The sequence below is a fragment of the Pteropus medius genome, unplaced genomic scaffold, assembly GCF_902729225.1.
Source record: "Pteropus medius unplaced genomic scaffold, Ma_sr-lr_union100, whole genome shotgun sequence".
Classification (NCBI taxonomy): domain Eukaryota; kingdom Metazoa; phylum Chordata; class Mammalia; order Chiroptera; family Pteropodidae; genus Pteropus; species Pteropus medius.
The window spans coordinates 8,922,610-8,944,004 of NW_024354911.1; the positions used below are offsets into that span (position 1 = coordinate 8,922,610).

Sequence of the window (21,395 nt, forward strand, 5' to 3'; positions counted from 1 at the left end):
TGAAATATAGAAGCATTCCAATTAAAATAATGGAAGTTCTTGTCAATGAAATTTCACAAAAAGAGAAGAGTAGACAGATATTACTGGAGAGAAGCAATCAAAATTATCATTAGCAGATTATATGATTTCTCACTTACAGATAAATTCGAGACAAAGAAAGAGAAAAATAGACCTAATATGCAATTTCATCTGGTTATCACATAAGTATACAAAACTTAATTAACTTTCCTACATACCAATATAATCAATTAAAAAAAATTTTTCATAGTAATAAGGTATAATTTTACAAAAGTGTATAAGATACACACAAATAAAACTATAAAATATTATTACAAACTTGAAAAAAACCTAAATAAATTCAGAAATAATCCATGTTCTTTGGTGTATCTAAATAGTTCTCTTAACTCTGAAATTTATAGTAAGTTCATAGTCAGTGCCCAGCTAGATTCATTTATTCATATATTTGCTGACTGTAGGTTCTTTTCTCTCTTGGGATAGTAGTCTCTTTTTCTTGCTCTTGCTCTCTCACTCTCACTGCTCTCTCTCTCTCTCTCTCTCTCTCTCTCTCTATCTTTCTGAGGAGCTCTCTAGGGGATCCTCCTTTCACTGAGAATAAAACACTGGCCCATAGGCCAGTGTTTTTCATGAGTTGGTCCCTAACTATTTCTCAGAAAGCCTTCTTCCTATTCCTTCAATTAAATTCCAAGAAACCTTGCTTTTTTCTTTGTTTGTAGATCTCTCCTCACCTCTGTATATGGTGGGCTTTTTATCCTTCAGGCTATCTAAAACTTACTTTCCTGATGATATTATCTAATCAATCTCCAACTCTTTTATATTCTACCTCATTATTTTTTAAAGTACTTATTGCAATTTAAAATTATCCTTATTGTTTGTTTGCTTGCTTATTTATTGTTCATTATCTGTCTCCTTCCATTAGATGTAAACTTTCAAAATGAAGCAAATGCTTCAAAAGGGAGCTTGGTTAAATGATTACCTTGTATCCACATATTGGGGTGCTATTCTATCATTAAAAATGTTGCTGAAGATGATCACTTAATACCATGGAAAGATGTCACACTATATTGAATGAAAAAAAGGGGGAATACAACATAGGTAAAGAAGTATGTCATTCAAAATATGTCTTTAATAGTTACTACTTCTCCAAGTCCTAACCAAGAGATTTATTGTTTCAGGGCAAGAGAGTAAAGGTACATGCTCTTTTCAAACTTTTTAGATAGAGAAATAATTTGCTTAATCTTTTTAGCAATACTTCTGCATATTAAATACAGGCATTTGCACCTACTATGATACTTAACCCATTAAGGAGTTATGGCATAAATTTACTATGATCAGACCATACTTTTTGAAAATAAAATAATATTAAGGAGAATAAAATGTAATAGAAAAGAATACATCAAAATACTTTACTTGTGTAAAGATAATTGCTTTATGAGAAAAATGTGTTTTGGATGTGCGCGCGTGTGTGTGTGTGTGTGTGTGCGCGCATTGAGTCATGATAGAAAATATATTTATTGTGATTGTGGTTAAGAAATGACAAGAAAGTGAAGTTTGAAAACTGCTGCTCTTTTTCTAGGCTTTTGCTAAATAGAAGGGTGTTTGTCAGAAACATGCAGAACGCTTAGGACAGAAAACTTCTTCGATATTTTTGTTGAACACCTCAGACTTTCCATCCCTACCTGGGGAGTAGCTTCACTAAAGTGAACTTGAAATAGGAGTCCTTCAAGTCTAGCTTCCCTGGATTTCTCTGGTTCCCTGAGAAAGGGAATGATTGTCTACATTTTAACAAATATTCCATTTCACTTTCACAGTATCACCCTGAGTAGGTAGTATATTTTACAAATATGGAAAGTCATGTGCTATAGAGGTTATTTGATTTGTCCAAGCTGGAGAGTGTGATTCCTTAATGATTTAGAAGAAAACTTCCTAAAGACAAGGACCTGGGATAGGGGTTCCAGGGATCTCAGCCAAATGGCCCCTGCATAGACTGTTGTCCAAAGGACAAGTGCGAACTCTTCCATTAGTTTCCAAGGGCTGCTGTAACAAAGTACCACAAAATGTGTGGCTTATAACAAGATAAATTTATTCTCATTCTCCTGGGAGCGAGAAGTTCGGAATGAAGGTGTTGACAGGGCCATGTTCTCTCTGAATGCATTAGGAGAGAATCTGCTCCTTACCTTTCTCTTAGGCCTTGGTATTGATAGCCATCCCTGGCATTCCTTAACTGTAGATCTATCTCTCCAGTCTGTCTCTGCTGTTGCATGATGTTTTCCCCTATGCATGTCTGTTTCTGCGCCTTCTCTTTGTTTTCTAAGGACGTCAGTCATATTGGAATAAAGACCCTTGTTACTCCAATATGACCTCATCTTAACTACTAACATCTGCTAGGACCCTATTTCTAAATGAACTCAAGTTCCGAGACTCTGAGAAAGACATGAATTAGGGGGGCACACTACCCAACCGAGTACAACTCCCTGTGCTTCTCTCTTCCTCCCTCATCTATCTTGTAATCTTGCTTGTTAACTCACATCAGCCAACTCAGCCACATGTTTTCTCGGCCGGTCTTATTTTCTTTGCCATTTTGGTGACATGTTGGGATACTTGCCTCTCCATCCTTCTAATAATCAATTTCCTGCCTACAGGATTTTTTTCTCCCTCCCTCAAGGCCCTTCTCATTGAGTCCCCGTGTAAACTCTCTAACCCAGCACCTCTACCAAACTCTGCACTCCTTTGGATCTGTTCTCAAGCTTTGAATTCCCATACAATTTTTTTTTTTTTGCCTTCCTGGGCCACCCCAAACAGGCAGGACCTGGTCCTACCCCGTTACTAACTTATTTATAAAGGGTTGGACAAATATTTGACTAATATTTTGAAATATGCTCTTATATTCAATTTGTTTCTGATTTCCTGTAATTCCTGGTCTAGGGTTCTATATTTATTGAAGTCGAGCATCCTTCAGGGAAAAGGCAGAAGCCATGGAAAAAGAAGTACCAGGGATTTGAGACATAAAAAGGTTTTGGGGGAGACTCCCAGACCTAAGCTTTAAATGATCAAGCTTTAGCTTGAAAGAGTCAGAACACAATAATTTTTCTAGAAATCAGAGAATAAAGAGAATGAAAAATTGAAATGAGGTTCATGTTTCCCTTCAAAAGGAAGACGAACACCCCTCTGGCCTAGTAGGTGTCTTATGGTGAGGAAGAGAGATGGAAGAGAAGGAAAAGGAGACGGTGAGTTGGAAGATAGAGATATGCATGTCCCCGAGGGGGAAATCCCTGTTCTATCTTGTCATTGCATGGGGAATAGCAACCTTTTTAAACTTTAAGAATTCCATGGTATAGAGAGCTTGTTTTTGGAATCTTGCTTTAATTCCTGGATGAAAATGTCTCGTTGAGTACAGGTCAGGAATTCTACAAAGGAGCAGAAATACCAACATGGTATATTTAGATAAAGAAAGAATGAAAAAATAGCACCATTTGGTTTTCCAATGTGGGTTGCGTGTGGGATCCAGATTTTCCTGGTGGCCCTTGAAGAGAATGGGAAAGTGTTTCAATGGCTAAAAGTCTGGGAGAAGTCTGAGGCTGGAATGAGGTGGATTCTGAATCCTCATGAATTGAAGCCAGTTGGTGAAGATATGAGCAATAAGTACAGCAGTGTATGTGGCAGACACCCAAAGATCAAGAGGAGGACAGCAATGATGGATGAAAGAAGAAGGCACCTCTCTCTATTATCAGGACAAAATATGAACCAACCACTCATGGAGTGAGGACAAAGAGAAGAACATATGAGAGAAACTCTGAAAAACTGGGTATTCACATAGAAGAGACTAAGTTTTAAACCAAGAAACAGCTTCCTTGAGTTTTCCTAACCACTAGTTGATATGACTAGCTTATTAGCAGGATGAGTTTAATTACAGAGAATGTTAAAAGTTGCATTTATATTATAAATATAATATTATACTGTATTATGCTTTATATTAATTATTGTTGTTATGATAAATTATGAACCCACCACCTGATTTTGACCCAAATTTCCTTTCCTTTATTTCTTATTACATGCACATCTGTAAATTGCTCCAAATATAGAATCTTGAGAGAAATTTTTGTTCAACTCTCTTCTAGTCCTTTATTTCTTATCTGTGGCTTAATCACATCACTTCTTTGTCAGCAACAGAGGGTTTCTTTATATTTCCACCACAAGATTTCTAATCCAACTTTGATGGTGATCTTTAATCCAGTCTGTTAGTGACCTAGAAGTGTGAGCATCGCTTCATATTAATCTGTTTCTAAAAGATAGTAAACTAAGCATAGTGATAAGCAGAAACTTCTCTGTGTTAATATTTAAGATGTGGCCTTCTCTAAGGGTACATTCAGGGATGTAGCACTTTCAAAAATAATCTTGAGGCAGAATTATACTCTCAAATTTTTAAGTTTTCAGAAGATATTAAGGCTATTCCTAAGTACTGAAATGCCAAACCATTACAGATAAACTGAAGACTTCAGAATTCAATGTGACTGGACAGAAATGGGACAGATGAACTTTGAATGAAAGCAAGTGATGTGTTCAGAAAAAAACACTTCATCATCCTCATAAAACTAAAGGTTCTGAGCTGTCAGCTAACCTCAAAATGGAAATCATTCAAGTTATTAGCCCCAATGCTCTTCAACGACTAACACACATCAGGAAAAATACTGAATAATAATAATAATAATAATAATAATAATTATAATGATAATATATCACTGGAGCACTACGTGCCAGGTAATGTATCTTAATGTAATACTTTATTTAAAACTCTTTGTAATCTCTTGCTCTTCATTATATGGGATAAGGGAAATGTCAAGGTCACAGTGACATCAATGACTCAAGCCCAAGGCAGTCTGCTGCCAAAGCTCAGACATTTACCTACTATGTTACACTTTCCTGCGCTGAACATCTTCTAACCTGGAACAAATCAGCATTGGGTTTGTTCCTGAAATAATGTCAGAATTATAATAAGAGTTCAAGGGAGACATGCCAGAATAAAAATAAGTCCAGGGCAGAAATACTATAATTACCCAAGACTATGGTATATGAGGGTAGGCTTTTAAAAATTATTATGGATTCAAGACACAAACTGTATAGAAAACTTCAGTGGTTCACAAAATCCTGGAAGTCTCGAACTAGAGACTAGCATGCCTGTCTTGAAAAAAGGGTCTATGAGAGGGAATGCTCTTTATCATATGAGTAAAAGTATCAGAAATTTGCTATTTTCAAGCTGAAGATAAAGTATCAATACCAAGGCCCCTGTCTCATGTTTTCTGCCTCTGTCTCTACTTTTCTTGGTTTGTCTGATACGCCTCACTGGCAGCCGCAGTATATCTGAGACCTTAGCCCCATCATCTGGTAACAAATTACCTTGGCATCCTCTCAGAACAGTATCCATATATTCAGCCTCACCTGGGACCCTCTTTTTTTATTTTCACCCTAGATTTGGTAGGTACCTCCAGGGATTATTCTTTGGGTATTTTATTGCTTCCTCAAGCCATATATCTCTTCTGGACTTCTCTCAGTCCATACGATGGGGATTTGATGTGCTTCCTTATTTCTAATATTAGCAAGTTGCCTTTCTGATTGCCCTTTTTGTTCTCCCTAAAGCCTTGTTGAGGGACACTATGTTTCCCAAAACAAAACCCTTGTCTCATACTTAACGCCAGTGTCTGGGTTCTGCTGCTTAGTGAACAGCTGCCCCTTGCCTGCCTCCTGGAAATGACCAGCACCTGGAATACCCAGTGCTATGATGATAGGAAATCATGTCTCAGTAGCATCTGAAACAGCCAATTCTATGTGATGCTGCTTAGACTTCTAAACTTGCATGCTGGAATCTATTTACTAAGTAGGAGAAAATAAAACTAGGTGGATGGGCATTTAGCTAGAGACAATTTACCAGGACAGAAGCTTGTGCCCCTACAGGAATGGTTCCATTTTAGGATTCAATCAAACTTTACTCTAATCTCGATAAGCTTTAAAGAGATCTAGTCCAATGGGCAGAGGCAATAGTAGGAGGTCTCAGTTTCATGTCTAAGCCATAGAACAATGGAGCTTGACTTAGCACATTTTGGAAATATCAAAAGTAGACTTAGCCTCAGGATAAAAAAAGCTAGGCCGGCGGTCCAGGTTTGCAGCCAACCAAGGAATGATTCAGGGTGAGTTATAGTCTCAGTAAGCTGTGATATGAACCAGGAACCTGTGACTGAGAAGAATAGAGCAAGCAAAGGAAGTATGAAGCAACAGATCAAGTTGCACAATTCCTGAGAGATTACCTATATGCCACTGGTGATTTTTGCATTCTTGTACAATTTTATAAACTAGAAGGGAATAGTGTGTATGAGAGTCAGTGTGATTTAAAGGGCCAGCAGGGGAACAAGGAGTAGCCATAAATAATATACAAGACCTAGTATTTGCTTTACAGGAAGAGGCTAGGTTAGAAAGAAAAGACAGATTTGCCACTGATATTCTGATTTTGCCTACTCAGCTGTATCTTCAGTTACTTGTCTTGCTCATTCCTATTACACTATCTTGGGGGGATCTCATGACAAGCCGTGACTCTCTCTCTCTGACATTGCCTCTCTCACGCCACCTAGGTTGGAACATCATGCTCATACTGAAGAATGGAGACAGAAATTTAAAATGAAACTATGGTCAATATGACAAGTTGTTAAGGTAATTAGAGCTGTCAGAGGAGAGCCCTAAATTTTCATGATCCTGTCATTACAAATGATAAAGTATCTATTGTTGTTCCCATTAGAGAAAGAATACTTTTGAGTGCGCCCTGACAGTAATGGAGTATGGGATTCCTCTGGGTACTATGCAATATCCATATTCACTATGCAAAATCCAAGAAGCTGGTGATCCTTAAAGTTATTTACACTGCTCCTATGGGAAACTGCTCTAATTGGGCTGCATGGAGCGTTCTGGGTCTGATTTCATTACAGTCTTTGGACTTGCTTTCTAGAGCTCCTCCCCTTTTCTCTGATAAACCATCTCTCTGCCTGTCCTTAAGCTTCAGCTCAGGCTCACCACCTGGAGGCCTTCAATAGCTAGTGCCAAGGTATGGCTGTATATATGCATCATGCCTATTTGGTCAAGGCAACCTAAAAAATGTCGAATTTCAATGAAAACAAAACAAAACAAAATCTTGGCTGACTGAATTGGTTAATTGTTTCGATAAACAATCTACCTAATATTTTCATAGGAAGAAAAAAACATTAAGTCCAGTGCAATTTTATTCTTACTATTATATAATCCAATTAATGATTGCATGTAAAATTTGCCATCCTATGCCCTGGGACTTTATCTATATAGCACTTATAGTGTCAATAGATGTAGTGGTTCATGTGTTGGCCAACATATCTTGTCCACTAGATTGTATGTTTCCTAAAGGAAGGGATTCTGTCTATATGTGTCTTTAACAGTACAATAATCAGGACAAGGCCTGGCCCAGAGTAGATACACCTGGTTTCCTCAATTGAAATAAATTGTAAAATGACCAGGTTCTCTAAATTCTCTACAAGCTCTAAATAATTCACTCAGGAACTGCTGAGGGCTCCTTCCCTAGGCAGAGGTGTGCACTGCATAGAAAAGAAAGGACCTGAATTCCTGAAGCTTATCTCCTAAAGTTGAAGGTTAAGAAAAGTAGTCATCATTAGTGTGGGTTCCTTTGACAAAGTGATATATTGACTTTTTGGGTAATAAAATATTTCAGTTTAGAGTCCTGAAATCTCTCAGACAGACTGATCCCATAAATAAGAATCAAAAAAGGACAGTACGAACACGGAGGTGAAGTACTGTTTCAAAACATGAACAACTAAAATCTGACGTAAGTGCCTCGTAGACAAGATAGATTCTGAGCGGAGATCTGTGAGGAGTTGCAGTTTACTGCCCATGAAGCTGCTGTGCTGCAGTATGCAGGAATGATCTACTTTCATAAGACAGATCTCCACAAACATAAGACAATTCCCCTCCAACCCACCACCACCACCACAGGTGACCACTGAGTGAGCTTTGCTCATTCCCCTTCAGAATTGCCACACACTGCGTTTTGCTTCTCGAGTGATACTTAATTCCATCTACGTGGAAGTGGCATTCCATAAAGAAGAGGAGGTTTCTCAACACTATGTGAGGCATCCTTTGGGACCCTCTCAACATTCTTGCTTCCTCTTATCTGGTAAACCCAGAGAGTAAGCACTAGATCACACCCTACGTAAATAATATGCATAACTCCATAAGTCACTTAAGTGAGGAAAAGGACCTTGGTGGAAACAATGAGGACTGTTCATTTTCTAGTGCTTTGAGTCCCCTTCCCCCAGGACAAGTAGTAGCTGGGGAGAGGGACCTGCAGTGTTATATCAATCTATTATGGGAGCACATAAATGAATATTATGTTCCAGATTTTCCATAGCAATCGCTTTAGTAACACATGTTTAAATACACGTTCTTGATCATTTTAAACTCTTCTCCATCCAATGTTTCTTGAATTAGTGAAGAATATAGTCAACAAAGTGGATCGCGTGCAAGAAGCACTAATTTTTGTGGTTACAGAAACAAATCACAAACCAATACTGTATTTCCAGTTTACCCTATTAATTTTTGGTGAAATAGTTCTACGCTAGTTCTCATGAAAATTAAAGATGCTCGCATTTTCTAATCCTTTTGGAACTATGAATTTCTTAAGCTCCTCAAACATCAGAGCCAGCTCTGTCCCAATGAAACTATTTTTCACAAAAGAAAAAAGATTTTCAAAGCAGTTAACTTTAGTAGGTGACAGTGCATATTAAAGTAAGCTCTGAACTAGTGTTTCTGCCCTGGAGCCTTCATTGCTGTGATGACCACATTTCCATTTAAAAGAACAGAAATAGGAAGCAACGAAGCCGCTTCCAAGTGCTGTGGCCTGTTCTGCCCTCTAGTCAAGCAGAACGGATCCTGGAAGACCTTGGGCGGCGGGGAGGGGATAGTGTGTCTCCCGTAATTACCCCCGGTCTAAGGTGGAAGCTGGCCCTTCCCCGAGCAAACGCAAACAGCGGCAACCGAAACAGTAACGGGGGCCGCAGCCGCGGAGCTCGCGGAGAGTCAGGGGAGGGCCTCGGCGGGGCAGGCTGGAGGCCGGATGCCGCTGGCCTGGCGGAGCCTCTCGGCGCTGTCCATACTGATGAGCTCGGCGGCTGACACAGGAAGGCAGAAGCGAAGGAGGAGCAGAGCGCGGAGGAAGGCGGCTGAGCCGCGCACCCGGCTTTGACGTCGCCCGGCTGCGGATAGCGGCTCGCGCTCTCGGCACGTAGCGCACAACGTGACCACACACAGCCTTCCTCTCGCAGCCCGGCCGCCAGCTCTCGGCTTCGCCCTCCTCCTCCTCCCTTTCGCCTCCGCGGCGCGCACCCCGGCGCACACCCAGGGATTCCGGCCGGCGCGAGCCCTGGGCGCTCCGCCGCCTGGCGCGGGGACTCTGCCGCAGCTGGGGCCCGAGCGGCGGCCACGCAGCCGGTGTCGTCCTCGGGCGGCCGCTCCCGCGTTCGCCTCTGGATGCCAGCACTACGTTAGCCCAGGCGGGGAACCCCTTCTGCGGCTCCCTCCTCTAAACTCTCGCCTGTCCCGACCGCCCCCACCCCTCCACCTGGCGGGGGCGGCGCGGAAGGGAAGAGGACGCGCGCGGGGCCGGTGAGCACGCGTAGACGTGTGTGCGGATCCGGTCTCTGCTTCTCCCTTCGCAAGTGGCGGTGCTTGGACTCTGCTTTCGGCTCCCGGAACTGGTGGGGCCGGCCCGAGGCCCCTCTTCGCTGGCGGGGCGCTGAAGGCTGTTTTGGAGAACCGTGGTGGAGGAGGTGGCGGGGTGGCTGAGACTGGTGCCCGAGAGAGCTTGAGACGCACAGTCTGCTCCCTGACGGTCCCTCTCCTCCCCTCTTCCCTTCCCTTCCTCCCCACCCCGGTTCCCCTAGTCCCACTCCTCCTCTTCCTCCTCTCCCCGCTCGGCGATGCGAGCCTGTATCGTGTAATAGGATTGGCGTTGCAATGGCAACTGATGGAATGGGGGAAGGCAAGACAGCTGGGCTCTGGGCTCCGGACTGCGGGCGGGCGGGCCCCTGCCGCCGCTTGACGCTCCTCCGGGGACCTTCGCGAGTTACTTTGTAAAGGCGAAGCCAGGCGAGGAAGCCCCTGCTCCGTGCCCCGAGTCAGAGGCCACTTCCTGCTTCTGGGCTGCCCGCGCCAGGCTCGCACCGCTCAGCACCCCCGGCCCTTTGCCCGCGCCCGCCGCCAGCCCAGCGCGTCGGCGCCGCTGCCGCTGCGGAGACTCGAGCCCGCTGCCCTGAAGAACACTTCGCCTCGCGGCTCCCCTTCCCATCACGCCCCCCGCTCCTCCCCGGCGTCTGCGATTTTCCCAGGCGCCCGGTGTGAGTGAGGCGTGCGTGTGAGTGTGTGTCAGGGTATTGTGTTGTGGGAGAGTGTGCGCCTGTGTGTCTGTGTGTGCGTGCATGAGTGTGGGGTGTGCGGGGCTCCTGCGCTCCGCTCACGGCCGCCGCCGGGGAAGGACGGACGGACGGCGCTTACTTGGGCGAGCGGTTCCCGGGCACCTCGGCGCAGCTCGGGCGCGAGTGGGGAGCACTCGCCTGGCCGCCGGCCTCCGGAAGGTCCCGCTGCTTCCCCCCTGGGCTGGATATGTCCATGTTCACGTGAAGATGGATTTAGTGTACGGTCTCGTGTGGCTGCTGACAGTCCTCCTGGAGGGGATCTCTGGCCAAGGAGTGTACGGTGAGTGGAATCGCGACGCTATCGTGACCTTGTGATTCTTAGGCAAGATAGGCTGGTGAGCGAAAATGCACAACTCGCGTCGTTCCGGGGCCCCTCCCGGCGTGGCATTTGATTTACACTTCATCACGTTATTGAGAGCTATAAGGAGGCAGCGAGCGAGCTGCGGATTGGGAGGCGAGCCGCTCCCCCAGCACCTCGGCTCGAGCTCGGAGTTGGGTCGAGTCGGCAGCATCGCACTCCAGCGAACGAGTGGCTTTGCACTTGATTTACCCCTGCTGGGGACCCGAGCTCTAGCGATCTTTGATTTAATCATTTGCCTCTTCGAGTGCTGCGGTGTCAGTGCCGCGGTTTCCCCTGAAGGGAGGCTTCGAATGTGACCCCAGCGAGCTCCCCATCCTTCTCCTCCCCCGCCCCCCCCCGCCCGCCTTCTCCTCCTCCTCCTCGTCTTCCTCCTCCTTCTCCTCCTCCTCTCCACCTTTTCCTTTTTGTGTGTGAATGCCTACAAGACTTGGTTTTCCGGCTCAGGAAGTGGGGTGACAGTTGAGTTGCATTCTGCACCAGCCGTTGCCATGAGCACTGACTTGGGGAGGGGAGAATAGCAGGCAAGATTCTCGGTGCCAGACACAATTAAGGAACATGTTTGTGTGAATGGATGAGCAAATGCATGAATGAACGGATGGCCAAGTCCGCGCGTCTGGGCTCCGGGGCAGGACACCAGCTCACTGAAACTGGAACACAATATCAGTTCTCTGGAAAAACCAGATCCGGGCGGGTTAGGACCGGGAAAAGGGCGAGCTTGTTAATTCGGGAGTTTTTAAGTCTTTAAGAGCAAATCCAGGTTCCTTTACCTGTCAGCAGTTGGCACCCTTGGCTTTCGGGACCGAAGGATACTCCCCCTGCCACCCGCCACCCCCCCAGGCTTTGACCGAAGTGCGTCTTCTCCTGGGACACGCAAGAGGTGCCACAAAGGAAAAATAACTTTTGTGATCTCGAGGTATCATGGGGGAGGTTAGAAGAACAGCCCTTGGGGAGACAGCAGGTTAAAACTCGCCCACAGCTCCCCTAGGGCCAATACCCAGAGAATATGTGCTGTAAATCCAGTCCACCTTCTCACTGTTTCACTCGGGGTTTGGACCCTAGCACTGCAGTGCTAGGTCAATGGCTGCCCCCGGGGTAAAGGGCATGAGGGTTTGTGGAAATGCCAGACCTTTCCCTGAGACGGTGGATCTGACTGCAGACTGCAGAGTGGGCGTGGGTACAAGGGTACCCTGAATCTGCAAACTCTCCGAGAACGCGGAGTGCGCAGTGGGTGGGTGTTTCGGAAAGAATGCCGGAGATCCGACCCAGCCCTTACTCTGTCCACTGTGTTCTGTTCAGGGCTGAGCAGTGCTTGGGGGCGCCCGGGAGGGGGTCACCTAGTAGCAAGCTCTGGCCTCTCCTGCATGCTGTCTGCCACTCCCCTTTTGTGTCTTCCTAGTTTCCTCCTTGGCTCCGGCCAAGAAACCTTCACTTTCTCCTACCTCTAAGAATCTTCGTGTTCCCTTTCTCCCTACTCCCTCTTTCTCAGATGGAAGAGAGCTTGGTGATGATGGTGATGATGATGGTGGTGGTGATGGTGGTGGCGGTGGTGTGTGTATGTATGAGAGAGATGCTGAATCTCCAGGCAGATCTTACCTCTTGGCTGTCGGCAGGAGGTGGGCCCTTGAGGAGAACAGGAGTTCATTTAGTGATCTTTTGACTTCTGCCAGACTCTGGTGTTCCTGAGCAGCTGAAAATGTCCAGGATTCTAGGGATGGAGGAATGCTGGATTTAGAGTCTTCTCAAGGAGCTAGCTGTTCCGTAGTATGGAAGAGTCTGAATTCCTTTTATCCCACGTCCAAGTCTTTATTTCTTTCCCATTGGTTCAGATCATCTCAGCAAAAGGAGTTTTTTGTCGTTGTTGTTGTTGGTTTTTTCTTTTTTTTTTTTAATTATGTGTATATATATGTGTGTAGGAAATAATGAGAAGTGAGAGAGATTGATGAGAGGCAGGATGGCTGGAACTGTATGGATTAGAAAGACATGGTTCCTTTTCCCTGTCACTTTTTCTAATTCAGATTATTTGTCCTGGCAAGTCTCATTTGGTCAGTAAGAAAGGGTAAGATTTAGGAGTGGAGGCAAGTAGGAAACAATTGCATTAGAATAACCTCATTGTCCATGTTGCTTAACAATGAAGGAGGCAGTTCTGCTGCTGAACTAACCTGATCATCATGGTGAAGGTGGTGGTCTTTTATTTATTTATTTTTTTGGTTTTATATTTGTATGATTATTAGTCACTTAGCTGAGAATAGAATTGGCTTTGTGTGAAAATCATCATCCCTGGTTGTTATAAATGTCACAGCTATTGGGTAGGTGCAAAAAGTATATTTATACATTACTTTTTAAATATCTCTTACATATCACAGAAGTTAGGTTCTTATAGTGGAACCCCTAACCTTCAGCATAAGCCTCACCTGGGAACTTATTAGAAATGCAAATTCTTTGTGTCTCAGGCTTTCTAAATCAGAAATTCAGAGTATGGGACCCAGCAATTTGTGTTCATTTCCTCAGGTCATGATTCTGATGCATGCCAGCATCTGGGAACCACTGATATAGACTTCAAATTTCATTGCTTTGACTTTGTAAATCATGACCTTTCTTAACCTAAAGCAGTTTTATTTTTATTTGTGGAAGCATTTATAGGGAATGAAACAGTTTATTTTTATTTAGTTATAAAACATTGATCATTTGTAAAGGACATAGACAGGAGTTAGCGTAACATTATAAAGTATGTTTTGAACAGTTTACCTGAAGAGAATTGGAAAGGATATATTAAAAAATAAGTAGGGCAATTATAAACAGAAACTTCAAAGATCTAGATGAGAACTTGGCTAGCATAAAAGTCTATATTCCTGTATCCTTTTATTTGCCTATATTTCCAGATATACAACCACTTGTACTACATTAAAAAATAGTATTATTTCTTAATACTGTCTTCTAGTAGCTAGATTCAAGAGGGCATAAAAATTGTGTTAGAGTAACTCAGGCAAATCACTTCATTGTAGCCAAATATTATTTACATGATTTAGAAATATATCATTGTAACCTTTCTTCTTTATAATAGCTAGTCAGTCTCCAATCCCTCACTCTTCCACTTCTTGGCTGGAAAACCGAGCATGACATTCAGGTGTTTTTTTTTTTTTTTTAAATATATAATCGAGAATATTTGTTTTAATATGTGGATTATGTTGTCTTCAGTTACTATAACCTCCTTTATATTGTACTCAATCAGCTTGGCACAAATGTGCAGTACTTAAGTACAGAAGTTTCTACTATAGACCTAGAAACTTATCAATATTCATCTTGGAATATTGCTTAACAAACTAACTGCATAATTGCTGAGATGTGTATCATTGTGGCAGTTGAGTGAGGGAGATTATTCTTTATCTGCCTGTCTACTCTCTACCAATAATTCTGGTGTAATTAAAATACATTTTTAAAATGACATTTTTTTCTGTATATGCCTTACGTATTCCACATCAGATATGGCATTGCAGTAATATAAATTATTTGAAAACACTTCTGAAAGAGAGATTGCAAAATTCTTCATATTAGAACAGCATCAAAAAATAAATTACATTGACTTAAGACAACTATATTAACTATTTTGATGGATGACACCCATTGGAAGATATCCGTATTTGTGTAGTTTTAAAAATCCATTTTCCGAAGTTATAGCTTCTGCTTTCTCTAATTTTAAAGAGTTATTTGAATTCAATATTTTCTGAATTTTAAAAATTTGTTTTAATTTTCTTGTTACTCAATTAAACATCACTGGAAGCCAAAGTCATTAAATGAACAATCAACTGGTATCCATTTGGGGCATTATTAATTTTGTTGCACTATCATTGCATTGTGTTTAAGGTAACCGGTTCAACATAGCATAAAGAGTTATAATGTAAACCCCAGTCACAATGTAAACAATGTGTCTACTTATGGAAATACCTGGAGCTGAGAAGTCCAAAGTATTTTCTTAGTTTGGAGATTTTCTTTGTAAGTTATTCTGTGGTAGTAAATTGTTTGGACTGTGTAACAGTATCTAGAGATACTGTTAATAATGACATAATATTGTGAATCATATCTCCTGTATTCTTCTCAGTTGTCTTGCTAAAAAAAGGAAAGGCTGCACCATTGCCATACACTGTATTTTTACATCTGGCCCATCATACTCTTAATTTCCAAGGAGGCCAATAAAAGATTGTAACTGCATTAGTACAGGACAAATATCTACTACAAATGAAAAACAAAAGTTCATATCTGAACAATTTTTAATGGGAGCCAAATCAACCAATGACTTGGTGTTCTGAAATAGTTAATGCACTCTTCCTGGCTAGCTTCTGGGATGTACTAGAAGCAATAACTAGAATAAATTTATCAAACACGTGTATATGAGAAATTAGCAAGCTATATTCACTCAATTCAAATAATATCAATTAATATCATATAATTTAACCCAAACAAATAAGTCATGGAGATGTGGTGTACAGCATAGGGAATATAGTCAATAATATTGTGATAGCATTGTACAGTATCAGATGATTGCTGGACTTATTATGGTGATCACTTCCTTAGGTATGTAAATGTTGAATAAGTATCATGTACACCTGAAACTAATACAGTATTGTATGTTAGCTATATTTTAATAAAAATCTTTAAAAAAATGATACCCCAGGCAGTAGCTGAATAGAAAAGACTTAGTGAAATTGAGAGCCAGGAGAGAAGATGGACAGGAAGGATCTGGAAGATATTTTAGACTGTCAGTGGGTTGAAACTGAAAAGACAGATTGACCCAAATGTATAAGGATGCTCTAGAGGATTCATTGACCGTTATATCCAGTCCCAGGATGTTATCATCCTCACAGCAAAGGTATCCCAAGTACACTGAACAGTGGTTTTTGCCCAGTTTGAGACTGAAGAGACCCTATGGTTAGATATTGTTTTTAACTAAAATCTATTTAGGGTTTCAGCCTGTGGAAGAAGAAGAGATGACTATTAAATGTTGGTGGGGGAAAAAAAAATCAGTCTGAAGCTCTTATCACATACTATCAGCTTTAACCTTCTCTCTTCCCATTCCTCACCCAGCTTTCCCTATGTGCACGTGCACGCATACACACACACACACAAACACAAACTCATATCATCACCACTTTGGCCACAATCACAAAGAAAAATGGCTGTCCTTTGTATCTTGGGGTTATTTTTGTCCATTAGGGGTTGTCTTTGCTGGTTATGTTACTGAGATTTCTCATGCCAAATGAACAGATTATTTTATACAATGTTACTTTCTCATGTTCTATATGTCTTTGGAGAAGCCCTTAAATGGGCTATTATGTATTTTAGATTGAGCAGGTTGTACATCAAATCTAAGGAATCATTTTCTAGAGAATAAATCACAGTGACGGTTCAGATAATTAGGAGTCATAGGTAAAAGTTCAGTGACGAAGCAATTCTGGTGAATAGATATCACAAAAGAAATCCAACAAAGACATTTTTCAGGATCTTGATTTCTTGGCTTAATTTTTATGCCTCTGGTTCTGACTCTTATTGATATCGTAAAATTATTTTAGTTTTTGTTTTATAATGTGAATCACCTTAAGCCTTTTTGAATAGCAGGGTACAAGCAAACTTTTCTGAAAGATGTGCTCTGTATTCATTTGAAATGTACTATTTTAATCTGATTGGGATAGGGCTCATGGAAATGCGACTACTAGATGAGCATTATGGATTCATTGTATGTCTTAAGACACTGTTAGGAGCTGTGGTCTTGTGTTGCTTTCCACCTATACAAGCGATTCATCACTCACATTCACTGGCCTGGTCCTCATGCTTTGGGAAGAGTCTTGAAAGAGTTGGGCTGATGGCTTGGAGCCCACAAAAGTGAAGGCAAATAGCCAGATATACCCACCTGGTCCTGGAACTGAGCTCTAGAGCTGGTGCTCTTTGGCAGCTTCAGTAAACTAAAGGAATGTGCTATCAGCTCTGAGTTGGGTAAGTTCTTAGTGTCCTTTTTGGCTATTTTGGAAGGAGAAGCAAAGTCTTATATTGAATGCACCTCAAGTATGAATAGGTGAACACTTTTAGCTTCATTGTTATTGCTGTTAACTGAAGAGTCCCATGAAATGGAATTTCATTTCTTTGCTTCAGTGACTGTCAATGTAAGTATATTACTTAGAGCAGACTGAATAAATGATTGCATTAATAGAAAACTGTATCCTATTTTTATTTTCAAATCCAATTAATAAACTTTTGGCTCTATAAGATCATACACTTGTAAGTGAGAAGAGACTTTAAACAAAGGCTTTACATTTTGCCAGTCAGGTGGTGGTCTTATTCTGTTAGTGAGAATTTTTTACAAAAAAAATTTTACAACTCTTTTTTCCAGAGCCCAGACACTTTCATTAGATGGATATTTTTGTCTACTTACTAAAATCCCTCATGCTCCATTATCGGTGTAAGTACTAAGTTATCTTCCACTTTATACCAGTGTAGTTTCATTTTCTTTCTTAACTATACCACCTTGCATTGATCTCAGTTAAGCTCTTTTTATATTGTTTTCTTACTGCTTTTCCATGGTACCTTGACATTTCCACTCTTAGTTTTTAAAATACTTTGTTTTATTTCCTGTTGATATCATTGACTGAGTTCAGTAAGACGTTTTCCATTTCATAATTCAAATCACACATTTCCCAGAAGTTTATAATTACAGAAGAGGATTTAAATATTAGGAACTTTTTTTTTTTTGGCTATTACACATTAACTATAAATTTATCAGTTAAAGACGTATTTTGGTAGAAGCAGAGGTATTAGACATTATGATGTAATTTATTCTTTTTGTTTTTTAGTGTGCTGCTTCTACAATTCTGAATAAAAATAGGAGACATCGGTTTCTTGCTGTCCCCAGTCAAAGCATACTAAGGACTGTTTTGTGGTTGACAGAGGGAGTCAAGTATGCAACATGATATTATATCTTCAAGAAGCATATTTCTTGTCTTATTTATAATGAGAATGGGAGGGATGAAAATAATTGAGTGATTCTGTGGAGAGGGTAACATGTCTGTCTGAAAGAGGAAGGGTTGGTTCATAGCCAGGCCTCCCAGAGTCCTGAAGGACAGCACTAAGGCAGCTGAGGTCTCATAGGTGACTTGGAAATAATATGCTAGCCTGAAAAGGCTACTAGAGGAATGAATCTACCCTTTAAGTAATGGCAAAACTGCAAAATAATTTTTTTCTGAGTTAGAACTTTGCTTGGGTACATCAAAAAGAGGAAGAAAGAAAAATGCTGTTTAACCGAAAGATATCTTCAGAATGATTTTTCTGGTCTCCTGAAAGGGAAAGATGAGGAGAAATAGGAGCTCTTAAAATAGAGCTTGTGGTCCCTGTGGACTGGATAATCCTTCCTGCTAATTTACTGTATGGTCCAGGCACATAAGGAGAGATAGGCATAGATTAAACACCAGGGCATACACTGTTTTTTCTTTTTTTCTTTCTTTTTTTTTTTTAATGAAACTATGAATTGGGTCCATGCCTTGTCCCAAGGAGACTTACTACTGAAGAGGAGGCTCCCATGAATACCCTGAGAAGGATAGAAAAGTTGTGGAAGATAAGCTGCTTTTCAGAAATTGTGACCAGTGGGAATTCTTTACAGATTCTGGGCAGAGTTAGGTTAAGTTCTGGTAACTTCATTCAACAAATTAATGTGTAACTGCTATGGATAACATACATAGCTGTGTAGTAAGTGCTACGAACTCAGAGTTTTACAAGCTAATTGAGTAGATTAAACCAAACTACTACTACTACTACTAGTAGTAATAGTAATAACAATAACAACACTGCTCTGAGAAGTAACCAAATGTTTGTGCCTAGACAAGAGAGAGCAATTCGATGTCAGGGTTGATATCAAAGTTGGAGGAAACTTGAAAAAAACTGATATATCATGGGTTGAGCCTTGAAAAAGGGTTGGCATGATATAGATAAGAAGGAAGAAAGGGTACTGCTACCAAATGGATCCCAGCTATATGAATGGTAGTAGTGCAGAAAGAAAAATAACCCTGGAGTGTATGTTTAAAAAATTCTAAGCAAATTCTCCAAAGTTTGCCCCCGCTAGAAAGATGGATCCATCCTTTAAGCTAGGGGTCCCCAACCCCTGGGCTGCGGACCTGTACACATCCTTGGCCTGTTAGGAGCCAGGCCGCTCAGAAGGAGGTGATCTGTGGGCTAGGGAGGAGAGCTTCATCTGTATTTGTAGCTGCTCCCCAGAGCTAGCATCACCGCCTCAGCTCCACCTCAGATTATCAGGCATCAGATTCTCATAGGAGCACCCTTCCCTGGTGCCAAAAAGGTTGGGGATTACTGCTTTAACCTATATTATCTCCACTACCCCCGCCCCCAATCCATAAGTTTACAAAATAAATTTCATTACACTGGGATTTGCTCAGCTATTTATGTCCACCAAAATTCTGGTTTTGCATGTGTTTTCAGTCTGAAGTCAGAAGATAAGATATTTGTCTCTAAAGATCCTATGGGATACTGAGCGCTCCCCAGTTCTAGGCAAACTTGGGAAACTTTGAATCTACAGAGTAGTCGCTTTTGGAGTTCAAGTCAAAGGCTTTTGAAGCCTTTTTAGAGTGCCTGCTACTTAGAAGCGATGGACTATGGGTCCAGAATGACCTAAAACATCATGTTGTTCTTTACGAATGTACAAAGACTGAGATGAATTCATTGCCCTTATGAAAAGAGAGTATGTGCTTTCATTATTGTTTTTTATTCTTGTGCAAGGCGGCATGATATGGCTGAAAACTGCTGGGAAACGGGCTCTCTTCTTGTTCAGCGGCTGTTCTACTGTGTGACCACAGGCAAAAATTTAATTTCTCTGTCTCTCAGTATCCATATCTAATAAACTCTTAGGAAAGTGCATAGAGAATTTTCTCTATCTTCCTGAAAGATGTTCTAGCATTTTTTAAAAGCATTTTCAGCATTGCAGATGCTCTACCAATTGGATCTCATAATAGGTTTTTCATTTGGTCTTAGGACAGAGTAAGGGGCTAGGAAATATCAGAGAGCAGGTCATTTTGTTTCTGTGAAATATTTCCATTGTATTAGCTAGCAGAAAATAACTCCAGTGGTATATTTTTAAACAGTATATGTAATATTAATGTGTGTATGAAAATGCTATTTGATACCACATCTTCTATGCACGTGTAGCTGCTATTGTTCCTTGGGCTAACCTTCTCTCAGTCCATGCAACCCTGGAGTTCTCCTTCTGCCCCTCAATGGTGGGGGTGGAGGGGCAGAGCTGGAATCCCTCATTTAAAAGCTCCGAAGAATATTAGTGTAACCTAAACCTTATGGTCATGAGTATATTTATATATGTACGTAAATACATGTATAAATCTTGTTTTTGTATCAAAAAGCAAGGATAGTCTCAATACCCTGACATTTTGAGACTAATTGAAAAATAGTATATTAAAATAATCCATCCAAATGAAAAAACTTAGATATATTGTTAGAATACTTATAATTGATAATTTAAAAATAAAAACAGGAAGTGAGGGCAAATCATTAAGTGGAACTATCACAAATTTGTTTTTTAATATCTGATTTTGATTCAAAAGTGATCAAAATTGCTGTGACAAAAGTGATCAAAATTTCTCATTTACCTATTCATTTAACAAAAAATCTTTAAATTATAATTAACTAAAAAGCCTGGGACTTTATTCAACATTAAACCATAACAACTATACAAGAAAGCATTTTATTGCATTTTAATTATTCTTAGCAAATACTTTCTATTTTTTGAGGGTGAAGAGTAGTTCATGTCAAAAATTCCTATTCATATAACTGACTAGATGGGAAAAATTAATTAAGTTAGTCTTCTGAGTGTCAGAATGATAGCTAGGTATTGGTGGGGAATATTGGTCAGGTACCTCTATAACCAAACCAGAAGGCTATCTTTACTCAAGACTTTAAACAGATAACAAAATTATTAACAGAATAATTTTTCCTATTATGTGGAATGAACAATATTGACTTTGCTAAGCAAGTCTCCTTAAGCGTATACATGCAGCAGACTGATACGCACAGATTTAACTGATGTGTAGTTTTGGAGCTATTTGTCCTACCTCAGTATCTCAGAATTAAACAATTGAGATTCTGATTAAAAAAAAAAAATTATTATGATTCTGAACTCGTTCCTTGTTTTTCATGGTTTATACCATACCATTATTGTCATTTTCCCCTCATCCTTTCATTAACTTACATTTTTCATTTCATTCATGTTTTCACACTGGACCACCTGTACCTTTTCCTTATTCAGAGCTATTTTATTAATTTTGAAATTTTCAGTCTTATTTCACAATTAATCAAAGTTCAGTCTTTGGCTATTTTGCTCTTACTTTGTCATGCATAGATTCATCTGAGTATAATTGCCTAAGGAGGCACAACTCTCTTCCATTATGACCATTTCCTGCAATAATATAAGTTACATAATGACATCATTACTGTGAAAATTGGAGTTTAGAAAT

At 40.8% G+C, this 21,395-nt stretch overlaps 1 protein-coding gene across 2 annotated transcripts in view; it reads left to right on the forward strand.

Annotated features, from left to right (window-relative positions):
* Positions 1-9,207: 9,207 nt before the first annotated feature.
* Positions 9,208-21,395, forward strand: part of MDGA2 (MAM domain containing glycosylphosphatidylinositol anchor 2) — a 772,964-nt gene continuing 760,776 nt past the window's right edge. For both annotated transcript variants that reach the window (XM_039856637.1, XM_039856638.1), the window contains exon 1: positions 9,208-10,797. In XM_039856637.1, coding sequence (XP_039712571.1) covers positions 10,521-10,797 — 277 coding nt within the window. In that variant the 5' untranslated portion in view covers positions 9,208-10,520. The remainder of the gene's footprint in view (positions 10,798-21,395) is intronic.